At 33.7% G+C, this 26,143-nt stretch overlaps 1 protein-coding gene across 7 annotated transcripts in view; it reads right to left on the bottom strand.

The window, feature by feature from the left end:
* LOC101896384 (histone-lysine N-methyltransferase, H3 lysine-79 specific) overlaps nt 1-26,143 on the bottom strand; it is a 133,367-nt gene that overhangs the window by 20,745 nt on the left and 86,479 nt on the right. For all 7 annotated transcript variants that reach the window (XM_059123326.1, XM_011292109.3, XM_059123330.1 and 4 more), the window contains exons 3-4: nt 3,708-5,346; nt 585-1,168 (exon numbers count right to left, since the gene is read on the bottom strand). In XM_059123326.1, coding sequence (XP_058979309.1) covers nt 585-1,168; nt 3,708-3,986 — 863 coding nt within the window. In that variant the 5' untranslated portion in view covers nt 3,987-5,346. The remainder of the gene's footprint in view (nt 1-584; nt 1,169-3,707; nt 5,347-26,143) is intronic.

Here is a 26,143-nt window from a genome sequence, read left to right as displayed (position 1 = left end):
AACCTGTGACGGAAAATTGCTTAAGCAGGTCCAGGTCTTCGTATAGCTCCCATTTATCGGTACCTCCCGATATTTGGTATTTTGACGATTTTAGCTACATTATTCGCCTGAATTCTGTCAAATTTCGTCATTGCACTTCGTAATGTGTACCACAACCTGTGACAAAAAATTTCGTATGCAGGTCCACGTCTTCGTATAGCCCCCATATAGCGGTTCCTCCTGATATTCGTTATTTTCATGATTTTATCGACATTATTCGCCGAATTTGTTTCAAATTTCGTATTTGAAGATCTTAATGGGTATTTCAGCCCATGACAAAAAATTACTTATGCAGGTCCACGTCTTCAAACTATAAAAAGCTAACCATTTATACAGTATTTTTCAGAATTTTCAGTTTTTTTTTTTTTTTTGAAAATTTCAAAATTTCTTTCCATTTGGGGAAGAGTTTTCAAAGTTCAACCCGGCCCCGAACTTGCTGCTTTTTTACTTGTTTTCAATTAATATCTCAGCTAGCTCCCACAAATTGTGGTACTTTTGATTGCATTGACCTTCCTTTTTCCTCTTCTCTTTTTCTTCCAACTCACCTATCGGTTATACGAAAATTCAATGGGCAAAATGATTTCGACGATACAATCCTCGCACCATCTCTCAAATCGGCAAATCTCTCCTTCAGCTGATGATCGACATTCGGTCCGAATGCAAAATTATTTACAAATACCAGCGATGAACTTGTTATCTTCTCGCGATGTTCATCGACCAAAAAATCACCCTTGAGCAATTTGTATTCACAAAAACGTTTACCGAACCATGCCATAAATTGGCGAAAGAACATATCCATACGTTCGGCGTAGCGGGCCGGCGTATCGGCTTTTTCAATGCCAATACATGATTTCAGCGGAAACGAACCGGCCATCTGTAGAACAACTTGTCCCACACCGGAACCCAAATCGATGAAGGTATCATCATTTGTAACATTAACATGTTTGATCATTTGCAAGACCAATTCATAGGAGGTTTCACCATAGACCTCCGGCGAAAATGGTTCATAATTGTTTAGCTTATCCGGATCGAGTACGGCAAAATTGTAAACTAATTGTAAAATATGTCTTAAGAGACTGGGATGAGCGAATTTGTTAAGACGCTCGGCGGGCAGTGAGGTTCCTTTTTCCTGGAATAGAATAAAACAAAATAATGAATTGTTAGAATGGGTTAAAAAAATGTAGAAAGTAGAACAATAAAAAGGATTGTCCAGTAGGTTGTGTTGATGTAGTCACGTCGATTAAAGATCAGAAAATAGAAAACATTTTTTTTACGATTTTCTCATAACTATGGGAATTTTGGAATCCAAGGGTTGGGATAAATGAGAAAAATGTTTTAAAAAATTATATTTTACCCTTGCAAACAGCTCTTAAAATGCATCGTATTTCCAACAGGCGTACACCTTAAACTATAACTTGCGGCAAAAATAGAAATGCATTTACATTTTTCCAAAAAAAAACTCCATTAAATTTGGACCAATTTTCAGCAAAATTTATTTATAGGGGTCTCTTGTAAATGGGGCTTGATAATTTTTCTATTTTACATATTATATGCTCTGTTCTAGAACCTGCAAAAATTAACTTGACGTATGGCCATGTAGCATACCTATTCTGTCTTGTTCTAGTAGTTGGCAACACTTATGTATATACATAATAGTTTCTCTGCATAAGAGTTCCATCTTTAATATTAGCGTATGTCAAAAATATATTCAAAACAGGGGAAAGAATGGCCTTAAAAGTACACATCGATGGTGCTCCTTAAAATATAACGTGAGACAAAGACAACATAATATGCTTTTTTACATCATAAAGATGAAAATTCGGTTATTTTTAATTTAACTTTCAAAAAGGAATTGAATAGCTAATTGAAAACATTTTATATGTGCCCATATATAAAAATGGACGGTTTTTGAGCCAATTGATTTTTTATGAAAACCCTAACAAACCAAGATACCTCTACTACTCCGGACAATCCACTTGTTCTTTCCTACCTAGTTTCCATACGAAAGTTTGGATAATTCATGGTTGATTTTTTAGCTATTATTTTTTGGCAATACTAGTTTATACAGCTCATGCACTTTTCGTGTTTTGTTTCACTGTCAAATATCTACAAATTGGTCCATAATTTAACCATAAAATCATCAAAATACCGAATATGGGGAGGTACCGTTATATCGGGGCTATACGAAGACCTGGGACATGCATAGGCAATTTTCTATCACAGGCTGTAGTACCCATTAGGAATTCTAAATACGAAATTTGAAACAACTCCGGTGAATAATGTGCCTAAAATTGTCAAAATACCGAATATAGGGAGGTATTGATATATGGGGCCCATACGAAGACCTGGACCTGCATAGACAATTTTCTGTCACAGGCTGTAGTACTTATTAGGAACTTTAAATACGAAATTTCAAACAATTTTGGTGAATAATGTCGCTAAAATTATGAAAATACCGAATATGGGTAGGTACTGATATGTGGAGGCTATACGAAGACGTGGGCCTTCATCCGCAATTTTTTGTAATTGGCTGTAGTACCCATCCATTACGAATTCTAAATACGAAATTTGAGACAATTCCGGTGAATCATGTCGCTAAAACCATCAAAATACCGAATATTGGCAGATACCGTTATATGGAAGCTATATGAAGACGTGGGTCTACATCCGCAATTTTTTGTCATAGGCTGTCGTAATGGGTACGAATTCTAAATACGAAATTTGAAACAACTCCGGTGAATAATGTAGCTAAAATCGTCAAAATATCGAATATCAGGGTACAGCGTTATATGGGTGCTATACTAAAACGTCGATCTATATAGACAATTCTCTTCCAAGGGGTAAAGTACTCCAAAGGAACTCCTTTTGTGGATTTTCAGACAATTTCGTTGAAAAATTTGGCTACAATCATCAAAATACCGAATATCGGGGGGTACCGTTGTATGGGGGCTATAGGATATATTGGACCTATATAGAAAATTATTTTCCAGGGGGTAAAGTACTCACAGAAAACTTCCGTGCAGAATTTCAGACAATTTCCTTAAAAAAATGTGGCTAAAGTCATTAAAAAGCGAATATCGGGGGTACCGTTATATGGGGCTACACGATACCGTGAACCGATATAGCCCATCTTTGGACTAAACCTGCCTGCACACAAAAGACTGGTCTGTGCAAAAATTTAGCTTCCTCTCTTTATTCGTTTTGACTCTAGCTTGATTATAAAAGCTGACGGACGGACAGAATTTACGCTGATCAAGATTATATATACTTTGTTGGGTCTAAAATTATTATTTCGCTGAGTTAGAAATGTAATAACGAACTTAATATATCCTCCATATGTATAAAAAGGGTATAAAAAATTTAACTCGGTGTGTGGCCATCTCACTTTATAACACCATGAAACGGGGGTTCCTTAAAAATATAAAGTGTGTCAATTGTCAAAAATAATTGCTCTGTACCAGAAATTGCAAGAATCTACTAGTTTTGCAATTTTTTCCGCTTTCGTAAAGGGAAAATCGGAAATCGTAGTAAAAAAATTTACATTCTTAGGAACAGACCAAATATTAACTATCATTTGTTAGTGAAATTCTTCTGTTTTGGACAATCCTTTTTTAATAATAGCTTGAGATTATTTAAAAAGATATTGAATAAAGGTCAGTGGTACTTACCAATGCAACAATACTGTCAACAGCTTTATTAAAACGATCGACAAGATTTGTCATAGTCTTATAACAGGCAGTGTCTATATGATTAAGATTAATCTCCTCGAATGCCGACGAGATGCTGGGCAGTTCATCGCAAACAAATTTAATTGTGTCAATAATATCGATGCCATTGTCGTGACGATCGGAACCGGTACCAACTTGCAGGGGCCACGAGAATGTGATTACCTCAGATGAACCAGCTGGCGAGCGCAACACCAAGTCTTTGACTTGAGGTGCTGCCATATCTCTTTAAATAAGGCTCGATGGTTGATGGTTTTGTTACTGTTTTTTTCACTTCGGAAAGAAAAAGCGATGATGGTCGAAATGGGGGTGCGCAACGAGAAAGTTTCAATTCGATTTTGGTTGAGGGGAATGGGGGGCAGATTGGTGTTTTCCCTATTTCGTTGTGTGTTTTTTGTTGAAAATGTTATCCTGTGTAGTTGTATTCAGAAGAAAATATCCTTTGGTGCTTTGGCTGTGTGGGTGTTTTTTTTTCTCTCTCTCTCTCTCTCTCTAAGGAAAAAGCTGATGATGTTAATTGTTAGAGCGTTCCAGGTTAAGTTAAACGCGTATGACGCCAGATTATCGGTGGGTACTTTTTTTGTTTTGTTTTTTTTTGTTGTAGTAGAGTTGAAGATCTTGTTGTTTTTGTTGTTAATTTTTCTTAGCGATTCGATATTTTGTTGCTTTTTTTGGAGCTTGTTTGTTTATTGGTTGGTTATTAAAGGCAGTTTTTTGTTACGTTTTATTTTTGTTATTGTTGTTTAATATTATTATTGTTGTTGTAATGCTAATATGATTTATGATGAATTAAACACAAAAATATGTTTCTATTGCATTCCTTGGTGACGGCGACGACGAATGTTTAGCAAAATAAATTATATCGAAATATAAATAAATATATATTTTTTTAGGTGAAAGTTTATGATTTTTTGTCATACAAGATGAATGAGTTGGAGCAGTAGGAGGAGGTTTAAAAATAATTTACAAAATAATATGATTTGTATCAGTTTTACTTAATGATGGCAGGAGGAAGTAATAGGGTTTGCTTTTATTTTCTGACTTTCTTTTTTAAGGTCTTCCGGTTCCGTTCCGTTTTTTTTCAAAAAGCCTTATGACAAGTGTTCATCTACGTTATATGTTATAATTGCAATTTATAAATATGTTTTTTAGTTTCCTTTTTAAACAAACAATACGATGTTGTCTTCATAACGGATGGTCACAACGACTGCGAAAGCGGCGACGGTGGCGGCGACGATGATGATAACGGCGACGACGACGACGGCGTTGATGTCAAAGTAATTTGAACGGCGTTAAAATTTGTTAGCGGCAACACGAAATATAATAACAACTGATGATAATTTCGTAATTTTGTTCGTTTTTTAAGCTGCTGCTGGGCATTAAGAAAGCGATACATTTTCGCGCGAATACATCATCATTTTTTGTCGCTATTTAGTGTAAAAAAATGTTGTTGTTATGATGAGTTTTTGTTGTTGTTATTATTCTTTGAATTTTTGTATAGTGTTCTTTCTGTGTAACGTTTGTATTTTTTTACGTTTTCCCGTTTTTTTATTATGTTGTTATGTAAGAGCACAAAAAGAGTCTGAAACAAGAGAATAGAGAATGGGAGAAAAATGTCAAAAATAATATAATAACATAAATTGTATGGAAAAACAAGTTATTAAAATAAAATGCAAAAAACAAAAATAATGTTTTAATAAACAATTTCGATGATGTAAAGGAAACTGAAATATGCAATGGAATGAAGTAAAAACAAAATCATGCAGACACCAAAAATGTATGTATGCCATGACTTCCTTCTTCCATTAGACACAGGATCCTGATTCTTTACATCCATACCAAAAAGGAATTTATGTATATAGAATTTGGATAATAGGTTTTTATACCTATGGTATATGTATATATAATTTAGATAAAAGATTTTTAAAAGTTATATGTGATTTTTTATATATGATTTTTCAAGAAATTTATATTTTGAACATTTATAAGGATTTCGCTGAAATGGTTTTTTACTCATTTATCATAAGATATGTTTTATTCCAGAATCTGCAAGAATTTGCTAGTTTTGGGCACGAAAACCCCATAAATTTGTGATTACCAATCATAACTTGACGTGTGGTTAGGTAGCATAAGTATTTCGTCTAATGCTAGTAGTTGGCAACTCCCATGTATAAAAGTTAAATCTTAAATATAAGCGTATGGCAAGCATCGATGATACCTAACAGCGTCAACTATCCAAACCCCTAGACAATTTTTGATAATAGGTTTCTAGAGTTATCGTATAAATAATTGATACATATATTTGTAATATATGGCTTAACATTATAAAAATATATTTTGAATATTTAAAGGGTTTCGCTTCATATTCCATATGATAGAATCGGTTTCAGAATCTGCAAGAATTTGCTAGTTTTGGCCAAGAAAAACACATATATCTGTGATTACAAATCAAAACTTGATGTGTGGTCCTGTAGCATAAGCATTTTTTCTAATGCTAGTAGTTGGCAACTCCCATGTATAAAAGTGACTAGGCATACAGAGTGAGATAAAAAAAAACTGCAACCAACTTCAGACTGCTGTCATTTCTAAGTCACTCGTCTGACAGCTGTTAAAATTATTCCAGTGACAGCTCATTATATTGTTTACAAGCGTACAAAAGCATTTTGGTGAGAAAAAAAAATGTTTTTCGTGATTGAATTCAAGCGTGATAGTGTGATTTCTTTATATTTGGCTGGAAAACCATTTGGCTATCGTTAGAGCACTCAAGCATTTAAATGTGAAAAAATCATAGCGTAGCGCGACGTCAAGGAAGTGGATGGAAGAAAGTAAAGAAGCGACTTTAAATCGAAGAATGCGTCGCAGTGACCGAAAAATGACTCGTGAGCTGAACATATCGCAATATTACATTCGGCAAAAATATTGAAAAATGAGCTCGGGTAAAGCCATTGAAATTCCAAAAAGTGCAAAAATTTACACCGCAACAGAAAAAAAGGCTCAAAAGAGCTAAAGTGTTGCTTCGCTTGGGCGAAAGTGGTGAACTGCCGAAATTGGTTTTCTTCTCTCCGAAGAGAAAACATTCGTTGTCCAGCAGTTCGTAAACAAACAAAATGATCGTGTTTACTGGCCAAAGAGGTCAGCTGAAAATGTGCACCCATTCCGTGGCATCAGAATAAATGCCGAATATTGTCGCGAAAATATTCTGGAGGGTGTATAAAAGCCTGGGGCACGCAAACATTTTGGCCGCTGATCTTGGACATTCCAACATCAGAATAAATGCCGAATATCATCGCGAAAATATTCTGGAGGATGTATTAAAGCCTTGGGCACGCCACAGACCTTGGACATTCCAACAGGACTCAGCAGCATCGCGCTCAGCACGCGCCACCCAAGAATGGCTACAAAATGAGGTTCCTCGCTTCATTTCCAGCGCCCGATGTCCACCAAAATCCGTTGGACTATTGTACCTGGAGTATTTTGGAAAGCAAAGTTGGCACTCAAAAAATGCCAAAGTGTGGATCACCTCAAGCAAGCGCTTCGCCGGGAATGGGCCAAAATACCGCAGAACAACATTCGGACCGCGTGTGACGCTTACAGGCCATAATTCATGCCAAAGATGACCAATTCGAACAAATCTAAACTTATTCTAAAATTTAATGCTATTTCCAAAATTTTTTGCTTTCTTTAAAAAAATAAAAATAAAAAAAGTGTAAAAATGATGTCGTTTGACTTTGTTGCAGTTTTTTGTTTGTCTCACCCTGTGTATGATTTTAATTTTTTTCCATTTTTTCAATGCAATTTTCACTAATTTTATATTTTAAGAAATTATAGGGATTTCGCTTCCATATTTTTAATCAAATTTTCTATTTTTCATATCATATGCTCTATTTTCCATGATCTGCAAGTCTTTGATAAGATTGTTTAAGACAATACACATATTTATGTCTTTAAGAAAGATAACTTGAAGTGTGGCCATGTGGTATAGGCATTTTGTCTTGTGCTGGTAGTTGGCAACTCCTATATACATAAAAGTTGCTCGCCATAACAGTGTAATCTTAAATATTGGAGTATGGCAAGCATCCATGGCACATAACAGCATATCAGTCATCTATGGAAACCCCTGCAAACTTTTTCATTATTTATTTAAGATTTCTCCAAAACTTTACGTTTTATGCGATAATGATATGTGAATTCAACTTGTGGTCGACCAGCTTTAACAAATGTCTCGTATTTCAGCTGATAATGCTGCGCTCTGAAAAAACAGCAACCATTGTGTTAACGTATGACAGGCGATATGAAAAATATATGAATCTGCTATAACTTAATGGGGTTATCTTCCCAAAAAACCACACAAAAGCCTGCCTCCACCTATCACCTAAATATTTTCTTGTAAATTTGATTCGCATTTCAAAACAACTATTTCTTGATTTATTTGTATGACGACCGTCACTTTTTTATATTGGAAGTGACCTACTTTTTTTTGCAAAATAAAAAATGTTTAATGACACACCTTTTATTGAACAAAAAAATTAACAAAACACTTCCATGTTTTGCTATAGATTATTTTCTGTGATCATTTTTCATGTTTTTGTTGTTGTGGCTGTGGCTGATAGTGCATTGTTGCAATTATTTATAGAAAACACAACTATTTTCTGATATTAATCTGACCAGCGAACACAAAAAACACTGTTCGTGTTCGCGAAAAGTAAAAACAAAAAATTCTATACTTTTTTTTTTTGCAAACGTAATTTATCCAACGTCATTGTGCAATTTATTCATGGTCACGCAAATTGTTGTATATATACATATGTATATGTAACTTTTGTAGGTTTTTGTTAATATAAATAAATATGTATTTGTGTGTTTTTGCCATTCCGATTATTATTACAGCACCACAACAATGCAAACAATACAATTGTTGCTACCTACAATGCAAAAACAGAATGTATATAGTATTATTAACTAGAAAATGAATAATTTTATTAAAAAAAAACAACAACAACAAATGGAAATGAGAATGAAAATGTACACTTCATTATCATTAACATCATCACCATGGCTATATGAGCAATTGATGTTTTATTTAAATGTCTGATAGACAAGGTCAAGTCTAAGTTTAATTAATATTCATTCATTTAGTTTTTGATTTCATTGCTGTGCAAGATTGTTCGTGCTTATTGTAAACTCAGAAAATATTCGTGTAATCAGAGTTAACTTATTTTAGACATTTTCCTAGATGGGGGCAAATTCAAGAAATTATTCGAAAATATACATTAAAAGTTTTGGATAAAAAAGGTATCAATTTCTGATGAAAAAAAATAAAAACCAAAATTCTGATAAAAAAAACCTCAACATGTTATGTGGCCAGTTAGCTTAAACAATGTGTTGTATAACAGTTGTTGATGGGTAAAACAATGAATGGCAACGCCATAAATGATAACAGTTTCTCAATTAAAAGGGTGCATCCTTAATTTTGGCGCACGACAAAACAACAGTTTTTCACACAGATTTTGTTCCTTTAATGTTAGAAAATAGCTAAGATAATAATTTTTATCGACAAATATTTCCAAAGTAAATGTCTGTTCCAGAACTACATGAAAGTAAATATTCTTACCGCGATAACTTATTTTCCCTTTTGTCACCTAATTTGCCAAGTGGCCAGGAAACTTCAACATCTTGCCGTTACCGGTAAGAAGGGTGACAACTTAAATTTTGACGGATGGCAAAAATGCAAAACACTGTAAAGTATCAATTAAAAGGGTTTTTATTTATTTATTTATTTTTTTTTTTTTTTTTTTTTTTTGATTTCGCACAGTATTGCCAGGCGTCAAAATTTTTAAAAGCCAAAAAATTTAGACTAGAAACAAGTATGTCAAATTTGGTGAATATCGGTTCATATATAGCTATAGCTCCCATATACATTGTTCATCCGATTTGTTATATTTTGTTATTTGTTATATCAAGCTTTACAAAATATGTGAAAGATGTAGGGTATCATAAAGTTGGCCCGCCCGACTTTTATGTTTTCTTTTGTATTTTTTACAGATTCTGGAAGAACCCATGGTACAATAAGGAGGTAGAACTGCTTCGTAATACTACAGAAATACAGCACTGAGGCTATGCCCGCTTCAAGAATTATTCAAAATTATAGGCAAAAAGTTGTTTTCATTTATTTGATATTTTTTTTCATTTCTAAAATGAGTCAAATAGCGCGAAAGATGAATGAAATGCCTGGATGTTCTCTAAAAAATATGATCCTAAGTGTTCAATATTCCATGGCAAATCTAGTTAATATTACTAATGCGCGCCGCAATTTAAGTTTCTTCCAATCATTGGTTTTGAAAATATATATTTTTTATTTTTCAAAACAACAAATACATACATACTCAAAATAGGCAGAAGTCGGGCACACTTAGAAAAAAATTGTAATCAGCTGGGGGCTCTATTTTACCTTTTTATTGTACCATCGAAGAACCTTATCACAGAAAAACACACATATATATGTGATTACCAATCATAACTTGACGTGTGGCCATTTTGTCTTGTGCTAGTAGTTGGCAACACCTACATGTCTTATATATGAAAGTTGCTCGGTATAAGAGTGCAATCTAAAATATTAGCGTATGGCAAACATCGGTGATAAATAACAGCTGATAGATATAGCTGCGCAAAACCCTTTTATATCAAAACTCGAATTTAATTAAAAATTCATTTAATTTTAAAAATGTTTAACAAAATTTATAAAGATACTTGGTTTTCATAATTTTTTTATTCTTTACAGCCTCTGGGACAACCTGCTGTTGGCAACTCCATAACTTGACGTGTGGCCATGTTGCATAAGCATTTTGTCTTGTGCTAGTAGTTGGCAACTCCTACATGTCTTACATATGAAAGTTGCTCGGTATAAGAGTGCAATCTTAAATATTAGCGTATGGCAAAAACCGATGATACATAACAGCTGATAGATATAACTGTGCAAAACCCTTTCATATCAAAACTCAAATTTAATTAAAAATTCATTTAATTTTAAAAATGTTTAACAAAATTTATAAAGATACTTGGTTTTCATATTTTTTTTATTCTTTACAGCCTCTGGGACAACCTGCTGTTGGCAACTCCTACATGTCTTACATATGAAAGCTGCTCAAACATCGGTGATAAATAACAGCTGATAGATATAGCTGCGCAAAACCCTTTTAGACCAAAACTCCAATTAAACTATTGCAATGCCTTCATTAAATGAAGCCATAAATTGTCAAAGGAGGATATCCGACAACAAATATCTCAATTTTTTAATAAAAATTACCCGCTAAGATAAATATATCTTAGCATTTAAAGTCATTGAACCCCATTTCTTTTTATAAATCAAAGAAAAAAGAATAAAAAAATATCAACAGCTCACGACAATAAATTGTTTTTTATTTAGATTCGTCATTGCTTACCCTCTTAATTAACATAGACCATTAAAAAGTAGCAAAAACACACTCACCAACTTTGCTTTAAAAATATAATTGTTGCTGATACATGCATGTCATGACATGTTCTGCACCCAATGGTCTACTGTTTAGCTATTAGTCATAAAAAAATAAATGAACTTTACGTCATACAAATAAAATTATAAAATGGAAAGTTGCCTCCTTTCCCTGTTAGAATTACTTAAAATATCAAAGCTATACTCCTTCAATTACTCAAATATGCATATTTTTCTTTAAATACAGAAGAAAAACTGTAGCGTACCATGTGAAAGAGAGAAGAAATTAGAACACAAAAGAAAAAAAAAATATGTCACTATAAAGATGACAAGACAAGAAGACAAATTGGGTCATTCTTCAATGGAGACGTGTGTAAAAACACAATAGCTTTGTTAAGTTCTCAATAAGAATTGGTAGACTAATTTGTATTGAAGTGGGAATTCTACTTGAAATGGTTTCATAGCATTTTCACATACACGTGATGACTGCACACACACACACCCACACAAATAGAAACACATTTTTGCATGCATTGTCTGTGAAATTCTAATTATAACAATCGCGCTTTTTTTGCTGATTTGCAATTTATTTCCACAACGCTGTTGCGCTTGACGATTTTGTGTCAAGGTCAAAAAGGCTGTAATTACACTACAACACCAACAACAAATTGAAAATCATGTAAAATCAAACACAAAATATATATGTATTTTTTCGAAAACATTAAATTACAAAAGTTTGAGTGTAATCATTAAAAATAAATTAAAAATATAAGTAGTACTGGACTGTTTTGTGGGGCCACTAAAATTTACAACAAAATTGCAAAAAAAAACCAGAGCAATTAGTAACATAACACGATCACATAGTTAATATGTGTCATATTCGCAGCATGTTAGGGTACACTAATAACGATAATGTCGTAAATGTTTACAGTTGTCTGAGGCAGCTGTGTTTATAGTTGTGTGGTTTCAGGGTTCTCTACTTGAGTGTCAAGTTCATTGTTTTTTTGCTTTATTGGTTTGGAGGACAACCCAGACACACACACAGCCAGGAAAACAAAACTTGTTGAATATTAGTTAAATGAAAAACGAATTAAGAATATATTTTGCAATGAAATTGCATTTCGACTGAAAAATGAGTGGAAGGAAACACATTAAATAAGATAACATAGTATGCCCTGTTGCCAGGGCCGCTAGGACTTAAAAATTACAATATTTGAAGAAATATAAAACGAAATTCAGCAACTTAAATGTGGCCACTAGATTTTACAACAAAATTACAAAAAATAAGCAATTAGTAACCTAACACGATCATACTGTTATAATGTGTCATACTCACATCATGTTAGGGTACACTAATAACGATAATGTCGTGAATGTTTACAGCTATCTGAGGCAGCTGTGTTTATAGGTGTTGTGTTTTCAGGGTTCTCTACTTGAGTGTCAAGTTCATTGTTCATACACAGCCAGCAGAACAAAACTTGATGAATACTAATGAAATGAAAAACCGAATAAGAATATATTTTGCAACAAAATTGCATTTCGACTGCAAAATGAGTGGAAGGAAAAAAATAAATGAAAAATCATAGTATATTCTGTTGCCAGCGCCACTCGGACTTAAAAATTACAATATTTGGAGAAATATAAAACGAAATTCGGCAACTACAGTTGCTGGATTTTACAACAAAATTGCAAAAAAAAAAAAAAAAAAACAAAGCAATCTGTTATAATGTGTCATACCCACATATAAGGGTACACTAACAACGATAATGCCACAATTGTTAACAGCTGCCTGAGACTTCTGTGTTTATAGTTATGTGGTTTCAGGATGCTCTACATGATCTCGACTTGCATTTCGACTGAAGCAAGAAAGAATGCAGCCAGGTTCAAGGCAGGGTCGAGCTTTTAATGTAAATGTGAAAAAATTTCGTGGAAAAATGTCGGCTAAAATATTAAAAAAAATGAATATCAGGTGTTACAGTTATATGGGGCTATACGAAAACGTGCACCTCTGTAGCCAATTATCCTATTACGAATTCCAAATACCAAAAAAAAAGTTCTGCTGAAAAATGTCTAAAATCGTACAAAAATCGAATATTGGAAGGTTCAATTATATAGAGACTAAACGAAGATGTGGATCTGAGCAGGAAATTTTCTGTCATATGAAGCAGTACCCATTGGGAACTCCAAATACCAAATTTAAAATAATTGTGATGAATAGTATTGTAAAAATTACCAAATGGGAGCTATACGAAGATATGTAGCCGTTATAGGTAGTACCAATTATGAACTCCAAATACCAAATTCTAGTCAATTCCGATGAAAAAGTATGACACAAATCATCAAAATGCCGAATATCTGGATGTACAATTATAAAGGGATAGTATCAAAACTCTGACCTAAATGGACAATTTCTTGTAAGGAAGTTTCCTACACACTGGAAATACAAAATGTCAATTTGAAACAAATTCGGGTAAAAATTGTGACCAAAACAATCAAAAAACCTTAAATCTGCAAGTATAATTATATGGGGCCTATACCAACATTTTGGCTTGCATATCCCATTTTCAATACCAAAAGTCCTGCAGACCTAAAACACACGTGAGTAAAATTCTATTAACATACTTTAATTGGTTCGGAATCTACAGAGATTTCCACAAGTGATTTTAATCAGGGCTGTTTAAAAACAAACCCTCGCACACCAGGACAATTTCTCTTTGTTTTTTATAATTTTTAAAAAAAAAAGTGTTAAAAAATAATTTATATATTTTTTGTAAAAAAAAAATTATTAAAATTTTTTTTTTTTTTTGTAAATTTTGTAATTTTTTTTTTGTAATAATTTTAAACAACATCTAAGTTTAAAAACAATTGAAATTAATGCATAAATATAAAAAAATACAATTTTTTTTTCTTAAATAATCTCTTTTTTGGACTCATGTGCTAGCACACGGTTTTGATCAGTACTGTTGAAATGGGTAACGAATTTGTGTAACCTATATCTGTGTGTGTCAAAGACCTAAAATGGTAAAGACTAGACAAAATGCATTTTGAGCAAATGGTTTGTGTCTACAATACATAGAGTAACAGCTCATGACAAACACATGTTAATATAAAAACCACAATTACAGAAACGAATAACAAATAAAAATTTGAAAAATCCAAAATTTTGGTTTTAAAATTTTATTCCATAGACCTTTCCAAAAATTTGCATATTGCCTTAACGGTTTAAATCAGTTAACATTGGTAACTATGTTGTTATGGTATCGTAACAACAGAGGTATTTTCACAGGGTTGTCATATTTTGACTCTGTCTTGTCCTATCTTTACACTTCTATGTCTTTGTGTGTGTTTTTTTAAGAATTTTAAGATTCCATCTCTCGCCATTAATCAAAATATGTTGCTCTCCTCATTTGCCACACACACTCTGTTCTTATTGTTCTTTAAGTATTTTATTTAGGATGCTGAGAACTAAATACGGAACATTTCAGTAAAAACAAACTGATTTGTGTGTGTAAGAGAGAGAGAGAGAGAGAGAGAAAGATAAGGAAATGGCGGTTAAGTTTATTGTCTATCACATTCCCCACTCGGAAGAAACCCGAGTTGCCAATAAACCACGATGGTATGCTTTGACAAGGGTACACTAAATCGATTGTGTCCACATTTGTCAATGGAAGAAGATCAATGAAATTGCTCATAAAACTATTGACGAGGGCCAACTTTAATGATTACGCATGGCAAGGGTACACTAAATCGGATATCTGCACATTGTGAATGAAAGAAAATAGGTAAAATAGCTTAGAAAAAGCTGAGTTTCTTTAATCATCAGACAATTTTAGGACCCAAAAAGTTTTGCCTCAATTGGCAAGGCAAAAAGGGAACAATAATATATTTTATTTGATATAAATACGATGTATTATTTTGCTGAACAAAATTATCCACTCATATATTTTTTTCAGTGGAAAATGTAATACTATTTACGAATATGTAATTTTTTTTAATTTCCAAGATTTCTATTCAAATATTTTAGATGGTATGTCATCAAAAATATTTCAATAGAAATGTGGGAAATTCAAAAAAAAAATATATATATATTCCCACGTATCTTAAATTGTATTACAATTTCCATTGAAAAACTAAATAAGTGGAATTTGAAATGATTCACACCCCTACACAATAAAATTTCCCGCCAAATGAATAATCATCATTTGCATGCATTAACTTCCAATATTACCTGTGTAAAATCCAACCGAATCTATTTGCATTACACTTATTTCATCGACAAATAGCAACGTTGTTTATTCTATGAATTTATTAATCAGAAAAGCCAACTTGTACTTCCTTATTGAAAAAAAAATAATAATAATTATTAATTACATTTCACCGCGCAACGCCATTGAATTGATGATAAGCACAAGTGCAAACAAATAGCAAATCACTTGCATAATTTTTGTTGTTGTTGCTATGGCTAGGTATATATAGAAATAAAAATTTTAATTTATAATGACCCTGTAATGCCCACAATGCTGTCTCGCACCTCCTCCAACACGTGTATTTGCTAAGTTTTTGTTTAATTAAGTCATTGTTTTCGTTATACTACAACATCGTTTACATAGTATGCGATAAATTGTATTTGCAATTTTGTTTACACATACTTAACGCATGCAATATATTTTCCCGCACCCTCTGACTTCCTGACGGGTTTCTACGCCACAGCAGAATTTTATTACAAAATGGTATGAATCAAAATAGAATTTTATTTAATTTATTAAATTTATATTTTGTATTGCTGCCATAAGAAACAAATTTTATAACCTTTAGAAATAAATATCAAATTTTCAGATTTTTTTTTCTAAAAATTTTAAAGTTTGCCCGAAAATAGAAATGTTCTAAAGTCAGTTATGACTTAAATATGACTTTCATATTTCCTTAACAGTCATTCATCATACATCGTTGCTTGTGTTAACTACTAAACATTTTTTGGCGGTTGTAGTGTTGCCAACAATAGTTATAACTTCATCAGCTGTTATACGACTCAATGATTCGAATGTTTTTAACTTGTTTTTTTAATAATTTATAAAACTTTAAAAATCTTTTCCACGTTTTGGTATAGTTCTCATATAACTGAACCTCGGAATATTTGGTATTTTTATGATTTGTGTCACATTTTTCACCAGAATGGCTTCACATTTGGGTTTTGGAGTTTCTAATGGTAACAACTATCTTCTATGACAGAAAATTGGTCCACATCTTCATATAGCCCCCATATAACCGTCAATATTGGGTATTTTGATGACTGGCCCCATTTTTACCGATTTTTTTTAATTTTGAAAATTTACAATTCGGAATAGGTACTACTACCTATGACAGTACAAATTCTGGGGAGATTCACGCATTGTTACGGTTTCTCCCAACATCCGGTGGTATTTTAATTACGCATTTATAAATGCATTTCACCCTCTGAAAACTTTGTGATTTACTATTTCCCATAGAAACCTTTTTTGGTCATTACACCTTCATTAGTATCTTCAATTACCAATAGAGATACAGAAATGACGCTTGTTTTCCAAACAAGTCCTTTTTTTTGTCAAAAAATAAATTAATTCTCATATCCATCAATAACCATCCCTTGACACTTAGTCGGTTTAGTGTTCCCTATTCATCAACTAAAAATTGTTAAAAATTTTCCACAAATCAAACGCATGTTTTTTTTTTTTCAAATACCATCCTTTTGCAGTTTCGATTTAGTGTTCCCTATTGCCAACAACCATACATTTACACCTTCGATTTAGTATTCCCTTGCCGTACGGACATATCGAAGAGTATATTTTTCTCTGATAAGTCAAATTTTAGTTTGCAAAACATTAAAAAAATTAATGTGCCACAGAGAGAGAGAGAGAGAGAGAGGGGGGGGGGAGAAATGAAGGGATGTAAAGTAGGAATACATAAAAATTCCCAAAAATATATCAAAAATCAAACGCATGTTTTTGAAACTACCATCAATTTCCACTTTCGATTTAGTGTTCCCTATTCATCAACAACCGTCATTTTCCACTTTCGATTTAGTATACTCTTGCCGCACGGACATATGGAAGAGTATCTTTTTTTCCCTTTAAGCCAAATTTTAGTTTGCCAAACGTTAAAAAAATAATATGCCATAGAGTGGGAGAGGGGAAATGAAGGGATGTAAAGTAGGAATATCTAAAAATTGCCAAAAATTTATCAAAAATCAAACGCAAATGTTTTTTTTAAACAACCATCCTTTTCCTCTTTCGATTTAGTGTTCCCTATTCACCAACAACCATTCTTTTCCATTTTCGATTTAGTATTCCCTTATCTTGGAAGGCATATTTTTTTTTCTTTAAAAGTTAAAGTTCGGTTTTTAAAACTTAAAAAAAATGTAACACAGAGTTGGGGGAGGGGTGAAAGACAGCGTTGGAGGAATGATTAAAAATCCCATTCAAAAATTTGCCAAATCAAAGCTAACTGAAACATGTGTTCTTTGGGAATGTTAGGGATCTATAGGTGCTATTTTAGTATTTTGTTGCTTATGATTTCTTCAAGATTCAGTCAAAATGATTGGTACATTATGGAAAAATTGTGAAAATTTAAGGCTAGTTTTCTGTTGTTATTTCCTTGAGATTTTGCGTGGACCTTCATTTTGCCTAAATCTGACATATCTGGGCGATAATGCCAACTCAAATCAATCAATCATTTTTACTATTTTCTTTCGTTTCAAATAAAAACAAACATAAGCTAACACTTTCATAACTTCAAACAAAATTCCCGCTGAGGAAAAAATGAAGAAGAAGAAGAAGATAAGAAAATAAATATAAAAATAAAATAATGCCGCTTAAAGCAATTCCCCAGTTAATACCGCCATTCATCAAAAAGTGAAAAAAATAACGCACAAAACTGGGTCATCTATTTGGACAAAATAACACACCCGCAGCTCTGGCGGTGTTCTCTTATCAATTTGGGCGCCAAAAATAAATGGGCTAAAAAAAACACAGCGAACTTTATCTACAACGAAATATGACGATCATATTACACATTTTTTCCAAAGATAAGATAAGAGATAGGTGTCGCTGGCCCGCCTGCCATCCAGCGAGCCGTTATCATTTGTAGCCTGATACCTTGCCTTGTTTGACCTGAAAATCTAGATTAAGTTTTGCAGCCCGCCAAAGCAGCAGCGGCAGCAAATGGGTAAATGTAATTCTGTCTATTTGTTCTGCTTTTTTTCTTCCGTTTCGTTCGTTCCATCTCAAAATGTCATGCCACATGAGAATCAAGAATGTGAAATGTAATGATGATGACGAAGTGGAGGACGAGTGGGCAGGCAGGCAAATGGAAATATGCATCCGCTTTGTGTGAAAATGTATAGAGATTACACATATGGTGGTTTTAGTTTTCCTTCATACTCTTCCACGCTCCCTGCCTCCCTCATCTATGTATAAATAATCAGTTGTTGATGGTTAGAATTCCATGGCAATCATCGCCGTCATCATCATCATCAGCAACATCATTGTAATATTGTTGCGAAACATATTTTCCATAGCTTTACATGGGAAATAATAATAGCTCTTTCGAGCTGTGTATGTGTGTGTAGAGAATTGCTGAAAAGTTTTTTTGAATAAAGGGGAGGGCGGGAGTAATGCTTTTGGGTGGATATATTAAGAAAAGTGCTATGGCTATATCCCATACAGCGAAATTGAAATGAAAGCAATTTTTCGCTGTCTGTCCTCTTCTTTTCGTTCGTTTTTCCGTTTTTTCTTTTCTACACACATTTCAAAAATGTGGAACACACGTATTAATGGCCTTTTTTTTAAGTTACGACTCTTGGTCTTCCTTTTATGCCTCCCCACTCTCCCTCCTTTCTCTTTCGCATCTTAGCTATCTATTCCTCCTACAACTTCCCACCTTATTTTCACTCCAACACTTTTTTTCGCTTTTGCCCCATTTGATGTCAGTCAGTGCATTAAATGCAATGAAATGCTGTTTGCCAGCTAGCGCATTGGGTTGCGCTTACCGCTGCCTACAAAGCGCTCAAGTGATCCGAATGTTAAAACACAAAAAATTTTATTATTTGTTTTTTTGGGTAGCTTCTTTGCAAAAAGCGAAAAAAATTAAATGAAAACTAGAGCAAGTGGGAAACTTAATTTTAAAGCTTTAAAGAATTTTAAAAATAGTAAAGTTATAATCCTGCTTTCCTGTAAATTATACACTTTAAGTAGAAAAGGTCACAGTACATGAAGATTTTTTCACTTAGAGAAACTTAACAATTGCTATCCTTTTATTTACAGTGCAAATATATATTCGATCTAGTGTACCCTTTGTATGCGTACACATTGCAGATAGTCATTGTTTTCGATAGTCAATAGTTTTCTAAGCTATTTCCACGATAGCAATTGCTATCCTTTTATTTACAGTGTAAATATATATTCGATCTAGTGTACCCTTTTTATGCGTACATATTGCAGATAGTCCTTGTTTTCGATTGCCAACAGTTTTCTAAGCTATTTCCACGATCTTCATTCATTTACAATGTCCACACACAATCGACTTGGTGTACCCTTGTCATACGTACATACTAAAGGTATGACTTTCTTTTCGATAGTCAAAGCAAACCCTCGGGGTTTATTGGCAACTCGGTTTTCTTAAGAGTGTGGAATGCGATAGAGAATTAACTTAACCGCCATTTCCTGCTCACTCTCTCCTCTCACACACACAAGCTCAGTTTACTTTTACTGATATATTCTGTATTTATTTCTCCGCATATTATATAAAATACTTAAAGTGCAATAGGAAGAGAGTGTGTGTGGCAGAAAAGGAGAGCAACATATTTAGATCGGCGAAGCTAAGAATTCTTAAAAAAACAAGTATAGGTTTCACAAATTCGATATTCACCCATGGTCGCACGACACAAAGAAAACAGGGGGTTACAAATGAAAATTGAATTGATAGATTAAGAATAGGTTGTTATAGATCGACTTGGCAAAATTATATAAAGTCATATCATGCATACAATGAACTGTCAAAACAATTTTGGTATTGAACTGATTGAATGAAAAATTATTCAAATTGGAAAAAATTGTTAAAAAATAATTCATATCATAACAACCTCTGATTGAGGTCGTATAGGAAAACATATACAAATTTGCTTATTTTTGAAGAAACATTTAACATTTTTTGACATATCCATGTTCACAAGCGTTGATGCATCTACCTGTATTCATCTACCATGATTTCCATCTACATAACACATTATTACTACTATGTCATTATAGGGATCTATAGTTGTAAATGATTATGTATGGAAATATAAGGGAAAATCTCCAGAGATGGAAACTAAGCTGTAAGGAAAGGTCAAAAGTCGGGCGGGACCGACTATATGAAATCCTAATCCACTATGAGTGTTTAGTAGAGCTCCCGTAACAATAAAAAGTATTTATTGGGTATTTATGTGAAGTAGAAGTACCAACTGTAAATAATTTGGGAACTATATTCAACTCTGAATCGATTTTCAACAAATTCAACGGAGGCTTTTTTAGAATTATAAAAAAAAAAATATTTATTGGAGCAATAGATGTAGCGGGCCGTAAGTACCAAATTCCATTTCACTTGAGCTAATATTACACGTTTGGTGCACAATAAAAGGCAAATCGGACGAAGATATATATGAGGGTAATACCTAAATTTTGACCGATTATCTTCAATTTCAAAAGGGTTCGTCCTGGATGCCCGTGAAGATAAATTTTAAAATATAAATGCAATGTGTTGGTGCGCAAGGGGTTAATTGAAAAATATTTTTTTTAATATTAATGATTTTTACCATTTTTTTTTTTGGATAAATCAACGTATTTTTAAATTAATTTAAATTAAATTAATTAATTAAATTAATTTAACAGGAAAATGACACAATTTCCCGACGAGGACGAATAATCAGACTGGTGTTGGCGGTAGGGAAACTGCATGGAAAATGCTGAATTGCACAAAAACTATGCTAGCTGCGTCATTGAGGCGGGTCTTAAATGAAAGGTCTCGAGGAGTACTTTCTGGCTATATATGCCTTATATTCCCAACTGATTTCAGATTATCGAATTTTTTCGATTTTGTAACCAAAGTGGCGGTTTCGGTAGGGAAAATGCATGGAAAATGCTGAATTGCACAAAAACTATGCTAGCTGCGTCATTGAGGCGGGTCTTAAATGAAAGGTCTCGAGGAGTACTTTCTGGCTATATATGCTTTATATTCCCAACTGATTTCAGATTATCGAATTTTTTCGATTTTTTAACCAAAGTGGCGGTTTCGGTAGGGAAAATGCATGGAAAATGCTGAATTGCACAAAAACTATGCTAGCTGCGTCATTGAGGCGGGTCTTAAATGAAAGGTCTCGAGGAGTACTTTCTGGCGATATATGCCTTATATTCCCAACTGATTTCAGATAATCGAATTTTTTCGATTTTCCAACCAAAGTGGCGGTTCCGGTAGGGAAAATAGCATAGCTAGCATAGTTTTTGTGCAATTCAGCATTTTCCATGCAGTTTTCCTACCAAAACCGCCACTCTGGTTATTCGTCCTCGTCGGGAAATTGTGTCATTTTCCTGTTAAATTAATTTAATTAATTAATTTAATTTAAATTAATTTAAAAATACGTTGATTTATCCAAAAAAAAATGGTAAAAATCATTAACATTAAAAAAATACTTTTTCAATTAACCCCTTGCGCACCAACACATTGCATTTATATTTTAAAATTTATCTTCACGGGCATTCGTCCTGGGATCAAACAAATGTTTTGTGCAAAATTTCATCTGGATCGGGCAATAAATGCGACCTGTACTGCGATTACAAAAAATGGACAGTGACTGACAGACGGATGGACATACATAAATCGACTCTGAATGTAATTCTATGCAGACCATCAAAAGAAACTATGGGTCTAACTCGCTTCCCTTTCCCTATGTTACAAACAAATGCACAGGGACATTATTCCCTGAACACAGTGTGGCGTGGGTTATAAAAACTGAACCAGCCATGGTCTCGCCTTTCTCAATTCATATTAAACCTGTAGTGATAACTCACTTTTTCGACATCCTTATATCCATTTATCGACCATAACACCTAAATCCACATCTCACAATTTCCTTTCAAATTTGCTCCATATTTCACCTTCTTCACTGAAGCACCTTCCCCCCTCGCTTATATTACATTTAATGGCCTGGCGTGCAATTTCGCAAAAACCACATTTGCATATTTTATGGTCACAACATGTTTGTTCAACAGCCAGCGACATATGTTTTTGTTTCGCTTTTTAATGTCAAACATTATGTATGTCAAATGAAAACAAAAAACATTTTGTTGTAAAAATAACCAAATCAAATGAAAACAAACGAGAAAAAAAAAGAAGTACATTTGGTCCCCATTTTACTTTTTGTGTGCCACACATTTTATGCGTCATCATATTAGGTTGTCCGGCGGTGTGTGAGTGAGTGCGTGCGTGCAGAGACACAGATGTTGTGCTGCACTGACGCCGTTAATCTTATGGCTTGAGTTGATGCTGCCGCCAAACGACGTCATCATTTTATGCAAATGTCAAATGAATACATTGACCGTTATAACAAGAGGCGAGGCAGCAACAAATTGCAAAATACCGAAAGATAGTGGGAAAATAACATAATTAAGGCGAAATTAACCAAATTAAAATGTAATGAAGCAAATTGGGACAATGAAAGAAAGAAGAAGCGGAAAATGGCAAAAGAAACTGACACTTTTTTCTATTTGGCTCTACCGAGAGGAGAAGGTTAGAAGGAATCTATTTTATATGACATTTGTGTTGAATTAAAAAATGACATCCTTTAATATGTACGTATGGCAAGGTTAAAGGATATGTTGTATAAATATTTAATAAAGAATATCTTCAAATGAATACATATGCCGGCAACAACACAAGTTAACAAAAAGTCGAGAAAAAAAGTAGGATGAGAGTAAAATACTGAGAAGAGAGAGAGAGAAAAAACGAACGCCTTTCAATCGGAATGAGGTAATGTCGTGCCAAGAGGGATTTTGAATAAAGGGATTCATCTCTTGTTAGTTTTTTTCTATACCGTAAGGAACTCGATCTAGTGGTTCCTATGTTAAGAAGAATCTAGTGTCCGCAATGTTAAGGGAACACTAAATCGAAAGTGAACAATTGATTGTTTTGACAAATAAAAACGACAAGAATAAAAAAATGTCTTTTGGTAATAAGGCCTGATATAAAAAAGTAAACAAGCAGTAAGTTCGGCCGGGTCGAACTTTGAATAACCTTCACTATTTGAAAAGAGTTTAGAAATTTTCAAAAAAAAAAATTAAATTCTTTAAAAATATTGTTAAAATCTTAAAAATACTGAATATAGGAGTTATATTGGGGTCTATACGGATACATGGGTGGCGGCATAGGCAGTTTTTATCTTAAGCCATTACACTATTCAAATACGAAATTTGAATGTCCCTAAAATCGTCAAAAAAAAAGAGTATAGTGAGGTACTGATGAATGAGGCCTGTACTGATGAATGAGGCCTGTACCTGCATAGACAATTTTCTGTCACTGACTGTACTTTCCATTACGAACTCTAAATACGAAATTTGAAACAATTCCGTTCAATAATGTCGCAAAAATTATCCAAATACCGAATATTGGGAGGTACCGTTATATGGGGGAAATACGATATCACGGACCTATCTAAACATTAATCTTCCAGGGGGTAAAGAAAGAACTCTTTGTGCGGATTTTCAGACAATATCATTGGAAAATGTGGCTAAAATCATCAAAATATCGAAAATCGGGGGGTACCGCTATATGGGAGATATCGAGAACCTATATAAACAATTCTCTCCCCAGAGCGTAAGTACTCAAAAGGAACTCCTTGTGTTTATTTTCAGATAATTCCATTGAAATCAAAATATCGAATATTGGGGGTACCGTTGTATGGGGGCTATACGAACAACGTGGGCCTATATAAACAACTCTCCTCCAGAGGGTAAAGTACTTAGAAAGAACTCCTTGTGTGGATTTTCAGACAATTTCATTGAAAAAATTTGATAACAATCATCAAAATACCGAATATTCGGGGGTACAGTAATATGGGGGATATACGATATCGTGGACCTATGTAGACAATACTCTTCGGGGGAGGTAAAGTACGCAGAAGGAACTCCTTTTGCGAATTTTCGGACAATTTCATTGAAAAAATGTAGCTAAAATCAGCAAAATACCGAATATCGGGAGGTACAGGTATATGGAGGCTATACGATAACGTGGACAAATTTAGTCCATTTTCGAACTTGACCTGCCTGCAGACAAAAGACTGATCTGTGCAAAATTTTAGCTTCCTATCTTTATTCGTTTAGACTCTAGCGTGATTACAACAGACGGACGGACGGTTGAACGGACAGGGCTAACTAAATCGTCTTGGAATTTTACGCTGATCAGGAATATATATTCTTTGTTATGTCAAAAACTATTATTTCGATATTTTACAAATGGAATGACGAACTCAATATACTCTCCATACCATGGTAAAAAAATTTAGGTAGTCGCATTGACACAGCTGCTTGGACAATGAAATGTCAAACCAATTTTAAAATTGAAATTTCTAAAAGAAAAATTATTAAAATTCGTTAAAACTTTTGAAAAATGCACACCATAACAGCCTCCGATTGGCGTCGTATAAGAAAACGTATAAAAAAACTACTTATTTTTGTAAAAACATTTTGAAATTTTTGACATATCAATATTCCAAGAGTTGATGTATCTACCCGTATTCTTCTACCATGCTTTATACTACGTATGGTCGAGGGTATAAAACCCCCTTCAGACGTCTTGTAGGGGCAAAGAGAACCCATAATATTTCCATAATATGCATACCTACCTACTCATATGTCATTCCCATATGCTGCTAGGCATGTCGCCAAGCCACATAATTTTCTCCCCATCATACGAATGTTTGCATCCCTTCTAAATGTCAAAAAAATGCATAAATTTCAAGATAGTCGGCAGACATTTGTCATGAAATTATCATCTTCATTGCCAAAAAGACAGATGTTGAAAACCGCAAGAATAATACAACACTAACAACATCAAAATTCCACATACAATTATTATAATGTTCATACATCCAAATGAACACATGATTTCTTGTTATTGTTTGTTTCATTTTTCCGGTTTTCTGGTTCTTCCCTTTTCATCTTCATCATCTCAAGAAGAAGGGAGAGCCAACGTCGTTGACCTTACCGTCAGTACGAAAAAAGCAAAACAAAACAATGGGGATCAATGATGTTGCATGAAGAGAGTAGAGTTAAGAAAAAACATAGTTGTTTAGGCACGTACCAAAACGGGGGGAGAAAGAGAGACAGAGGTGATTCATCTCTCTCCCATAACAACAAGTCAAGTCCCAACAATAATCATGAGCGGCAGGCAGCAGCATACATATTTTTCATTTCGATCGTGCTGCTGGGCATAAATATGATTATTCGTCGGTCGGTCTGTCTGCCGGTTTTCCCCTTTGGCTGTATTTACGATCGGCAATAACAAGTGCCTACAACAGATATTTTGCAACAAAGAAAACAATAACTCTCCCCAAGTAGTTATGCATTTTAGCTCATGATCAATGGCAGCAGGAGGAGCATGACAAACAGGCAGAGAACCAAACCACCATATATTTTCCCCCAATTGTTTTATTTTATTTTTTCACCTCTCTTTTCTTTATGGGAAGCCATAAACAAGACTATTAAACTGTTGCTTTTAAGTCGTGGCCGCATGCATGTCTTGGACAGGTGGTGTTTGCGATGACAGCTAAACAAAAAGCTGCACACAATATTCGTCCCCCAGACAAGTCGCCCCCTTGTAAAACATTATTGTTTAAAGGGCAATAACA

The sequence above is a fragment of the Musca domestica genome, unplaced genomic scaffold (assembly GCF_030504385.1).
Source record: "Musca domestica strain aabys unplaced genomic scaffold, Musca_domestica.polishedcontigs.V.1.1 24, whole genome shotgun sequence".
NCBI lineage: Eukaryota > Metazoa > Arthropoda > Insecta > Diptera > Muscidae > Musca > Musca domestica.
The sequence above is the reverse complement of the archived record's forward strand: the minus strand, read 5'-3'. Positions and strand labels throughout refer to the sequence as shown.